Source organism: Homarus americanus, unplaced genomic scaffold, assembly GCF_018991925.1.
Source record: "Homarus americanus isolate GMGI-L3 unplaced genomic scaffold, GMGI_Hamer_2.0 scaffold5831, whole genome shotgun sequence".
NCBI lineage: Eukaryota > Metazoa > Arthropoda > Malacostraca > Decapoda > Nephropidae > Homarus > Homarus americanus.
The window spans coordinates 471184-476201 of record NW_024719604.1 but is presented as its reverse complement, the minus strand read 5'-3'; the positions used below and the strand labels follow the sequence as shown (position 1 = coordinate 476201).

The following is a 5018-nucleotide window of genomic DNA, read 5'->3' as shown; positions in this document are numbered from 1 at the left end:
CCCAGGACAAACTGACCCTTAGAGCAGGTAGACAGAAGAGCCATAACAGTTTCTCGGGGAGGCTGGATGGAGGTCACCGACAATGACCATCTCCTGGACTGGGATGGGGTGGGTGGGGGGTGGGTAGGGTGGTGGGTGGGGTGGGGTAGGGTGGGGTGGAGGGGGTAGGGTGGGATGGGGTGGGGTGGGGTTGGGTGAGGTGGGGTTGGGTGGGGGGCGGTAGGATTTTATCGCCTTAATTTCATTTGGGAAAATTTGGGTTTTAAATCGCTGGAGAAAATATCGAGATCATGGATTAAAGACAGTGTAGTTAAATGTAGCGCATGAGGGTCTAGCAGGTGGTGATTAAATACATACATCAAAGAGAGATATCGAGCGTAATTATAGGGAGAAAATCAGGGGCGTCAGATGTTTAATTGGATGAATGGAATGCTCTTGATCACGCCCAAAATCTTCCCAATTTCCTCCGCTGAGAGAAATTACCTCCGTGTGAGCCCCTACGGCGGCCCTCCTCCACGCCCCTCCCCCCTACTCTGACTAAGGGGCCACGCTGGCCACCTTGCCTGCGTGGTCGTGTGATCGTGTAGACATAGTGAGCTTCCATACAGTAAGTGTGGCCATGACAATTCGTGTTGCCATAGTGAGTTACCAGATGGCCACCATCGTTGCCTGTCTCGGTGGCCCCTGTAGCAAGAATAACGTTGTGGCTTCAAGTAGCCAGTGTGAACGATGTCATCCGTGTGGCCATGAAGGTTGTAACTGTGGCCAGGTGAAAATGTAGCCCTTCTTCCTCCTCTTCCTTATCTTCTTCCTCCACCTCTTCCTTCTCTTCTTCCTCCTCCTCTTCCTTCTCTTTTCTCCTCCTCTTCCTTATCTTCTTCCTCCTCCTCTTCCTTCTCTTCTTCCTCCTCCTCTTCCTTATCTTCTTCCTCCTCCTCTTCCTTCTCTTGTTCCTCCTCCTCTTCCTTCTCTTCTTCCTCCTCCTCTTCCTTTCCTTGTTCCTCCTCCTCTTCCTTCTCTTCTTCCTCCTCCTCTTCCTTCTCTTCTTCCTCCTCCTCTTCCTTCTCTTCTCCTCCTCTCTTCCTTCTCTTGTTCTCCTCCTCTTCCTTCTCTTCTTCTTCCTCTCCTCTTCCTTCTCTTCTTCCTCCTCCCTCTTCCTTCTCTTCTTCCTCCTCTCTTCCTCTCTTCTTCTCCTCTCTTCCTTTTCTTGCTCCTCCTCCTCCTTCCTTCTCTTCTTCCTCCTCCTCTTCCTTCTCTTCTTCCTCCTCTCTTCTTCCTCCTCCTCTTCCTTCTCTTGCTCCTCTCTTCCCTTCTCCTTCTTCCTCCTCCTCTTCCTTATCTTCTTCCTCCTCTTCCTTCTCTTCTTCCTCCTCTTCCTTCTCTTGTTCCTCCTCCTCTTCCTTCTCTTCTTCCTCCTCCTCTTCCTTTCCCTCCTTCTTCCTCCTCCTCTTCCTTCTCTTCTTCCTCCTCCTCTTCCTTCTCTTCTTCCTCCTCCTCTTCCTTCTCTTGTTCCTCCTCCTCTTCCTTTCCTTGTTCCTCCTCTTCCTTCTCTCTTGTTCTCCTCCTCTTCCTTCTCTTGCTTCTCATCCTCTTCCTTCTCTTGTTCCTCCTCTCTTCCTTCTCTTGTTCCTCCTCCTCTTCCTTCTCTTGTTCCTTCTCCTCTTCCTTCTCTTGTTCTCTCCTCTTCTTCCTTCTCTTGCTTCTCCCTCTTCCTTCTCTTGTTCCTCCTCTTCCTTCTCTTTTCCTCCTCTCTTGTTCCTCCCCTCTTCCTTCTCTTGTTCCTCCTCCTCTTCCCTTCTCTTTGTTCCTCCTCCTCTTTTCTTCTCTTGTTCCTCCTCCTCTTCCTTCTCTTGTTCCTCCTCCTCTTCCTTCTCTTGTTCCTCCTCTTCCTTCTCTTGTTTCCTCCCCTCTCTTCCTTCTCTTGTTCCTCCTCCTCTTCCTTCTCTTGTTCCTCCTCCTCTTCCTTCTCTTGTTCCTCCTCCCTTCCTCCTCCTCTTCCTTCTCTTGTTCCTCCTCCTCTTCCTTCTCTTGTTTCCTCCTCCTCTTCCTTCTCTTGTTTCCTCCTCTTCCTTCTCTTGTTCCTCCTCCTCTTCCCTTCTCTTGTTCCTCCTCTCCTTCCTTCTCCCTCCCTCTTCCTTCTCTTGTTCCTCCTCCTCTTCCTTCTCTCTTCTTCCTCCTCTTCCCTCCTTGTTCCTCCTCTCTTCCTTCTCTTTGTTCCTCCTCCCTCTTCCTTCTCTTGTTCCTCCTCCTCTTCCTTCTCTTCTTCCTCCTCCTCTTCCTCCCTCTTGTTCCTCCTCCTCTTCCTTCTCTTGTTCCTCCTCGGAGTTCCTCACTAAGCTTCAGCGTCACACCACACCTCCTCACTAATATTTAACGAGCACTTTTGCCCACACGAGCCATGGCCACACAGTACACTTTCACCATGGCCAAACGGACTACACATTATGGCCACTAAGACTGCAACCATGGCCACACGGACTATAACCACCATGGCCACACAAACCATAATATTTTCTTGGACACAATACAGAAGGACACAATATTGTCCTGGACACAAACACCAGTATAATATTGTCCTGGACACATGACAAGAAGTGTACATCAAGTCATGGCGTCACAGGTACAGTATTCGTGGACAAATTACATTAAGGATGCAATTTTGTCCTGTATGCATAACAAAACGAGTGCAATATTGTCCTGCCTCCGTGCCATCAAAAGTGGAATATTTTCCCAGCTGCAAATTGCCCTGGGAGTAACATTTCCCTGAGTGCGTGCCTGATGTAGACGACTCGCACGCACACACGCACACACCTCAGGAATAATCACTCAGCACACACACACACCTCAGGAACAATCACTCAACACACACACGCACACACCTCAGGAACAATCACCAGCACACAGACACACACACACCTCAGGAACAATCACTCAGCACACACACACACACCTCAGGAACAATCACTCAACACACACCTCAGGAACAATCACTCAGCACACACACCTCAGGACAATCACTCCACACACACACACACACCTCAGGAACAATCACTCAGCACCACACACACCTCAGGAACAATCACTCAGCACACACACACACACCTCAGGAACAATCACTCAGCACCAGAACACACACACCTCCAGGAACAATCCTCAACACACACACACCTCCAGGAACAATCACTCAACACACACACACACCTCAGGAACAATCCTCCACACACACACACACCTCAGGAACAATCACTCAGCACACACACACACACACACACACACACACCTCAGGAACAATCACTCAACACACACACACCTCGGAACAATCACTCAGCACACACACACACACACACACCGGAACAATCACTCCAACACCTCAAGAACAATCACTCACACACCTCAGGAACAATCATAAAACACACACACACACACCTCAGGAACAATCACTCAACACACACACACACACACACCCTCAGGAACAATCACTCCACCACACACACACACACCTCAGGAACAATCACTCAACACACACCACCCAAAAAAATAACATGGTAAATAACACCAAGAGCGACTTTCCTCACCTAATGCACTTCCCACCGGTGCATCTCGACGTCTTAATCTCGAATTCCATTTTCCTTTCAACATTAATGATGCTGAAGAAGGTGGGAGAATCAGGACGCATCACAAACCCGCCAAGAATATGAGCAGTCGAGGCCGGCTTAAAAGACACTGGCGTTTGTTCCGAGGTGCGGCAGAATACTAAGGTCTTCTAGGTCCCGTTTATTCGTCTTTTTAATAGAGACGCGGGGCTGAGTGTGGTGGTGGTGGTGGCAAAGATGTTGGCAGTGTTAGTGGCGGTGGTGGTGGCAAAGATGTTGGCAGTGTTAGTGGCGGTGATGGTGGTGGCAAGATGTTGGCAGTGTTAGTGGCGGTGATGGTGGTGGCAAAGATGTTGGCAGTGTTAGTGGCGGTGATGGTGGTGGCAAAGATGTTGGCAGTGTTAGTGGCGGTGATGGTGGTGGCAAAGATGTTGGCAGTGTTAGTGGCGGTGATGGTGGTGGCAAAGATGTTGGCAGTGTTAGTGGCGGTGATGGTGGTGGAAAGATGTTGGCAGTGTTAGTGGCGGTGATGGTGGTGGCAAAGATGTTGGCAGTGTTAGTGGCGGTGATGGTGGTGGCAAAGATGTTGGCAGTGCTAGTGGTGGTGGTGGTGGTGGCAAGATGTTGGCAGTGTTGGTGGCAGCTGCCTACCAGCACACACACACACACACACACACACACACACACCCAACTCACCAGGATATTGACAATAAACATACAATTCAGTGAGGTCTTTACGTGTTCTCTCTCCAGTAACAACATAACACCGAGTCTCATCTTATAATTACAGACATATAGACAGTTAATGAACAGCAAATATAACTTAATGTGAGAAAATAAATAAATAAATAAATAAATACAAGGGCAGGTATTAGTTAAGATTCTCAGCATAAATTTGTGCCTTAATTGGTACAAAGTGAATGGTGTAGTTAAGGTAGTTTCAATGTAAAGTTGATGCCACTTTGGGAATTATAAATATTTTCATCTTAAGTTCACCACTAACAGGCGCTCTTATATATCCAGTTAAGAAGAAAATTCAACGTAGGAACCTCTCAGCCTTTGGGACCCAAGAGAACGGATCTGGTGGTTTAATTGGCCCGGATCGATGTGTATTCTCTGACCATTTTTCCCCGTAGAACGTTGACAAGTGGAGCGCCGCAACGTTATGGCCAAAACGTTTGTCTCCGTGTTTTTGCCAGACGTTTTACCTCGTTCTCTCATCGACAGCTGATGTGTGAGGCAATTACCAGATAGTGTGGTGTAACTTATCACTGCTATATACCTCTTGTCTGATTTATTGTGATACTCCTTATTGTTTTCATCTTTTGTTTTTAATCTTTTTAGGTCTTGGGTGTTTCTTTCTTTATCTCTTTCCTCTCCAGTAGTACGTGTTTTTCTTTGGTTTGGTAGACATACACTGGTCCA

General features: G+C 48.1%; 1 protein-coding gene across 1 annotated transcript in view; it reads left to right on the top strand.

The window, feature by feature from the left end:
* The first annotated feature begins 619 nt into the window (after positions 1-619).
* LOC121860155 (proteoglycan 4-like) overlaps positions 620-5018 on the top strand; it is a 47294-nt gene continuing 42895 nt past the window's right edge. Inside the window, exon 1 of the mRNA XM_042357211.1 lies at positions 620-769. Within this exon, the coding sequence (XP_042213145.1) occupies positions 620-769 (150 nt within the window). The remainder of the gene's footprint in view (positions 770-5018) is intronic.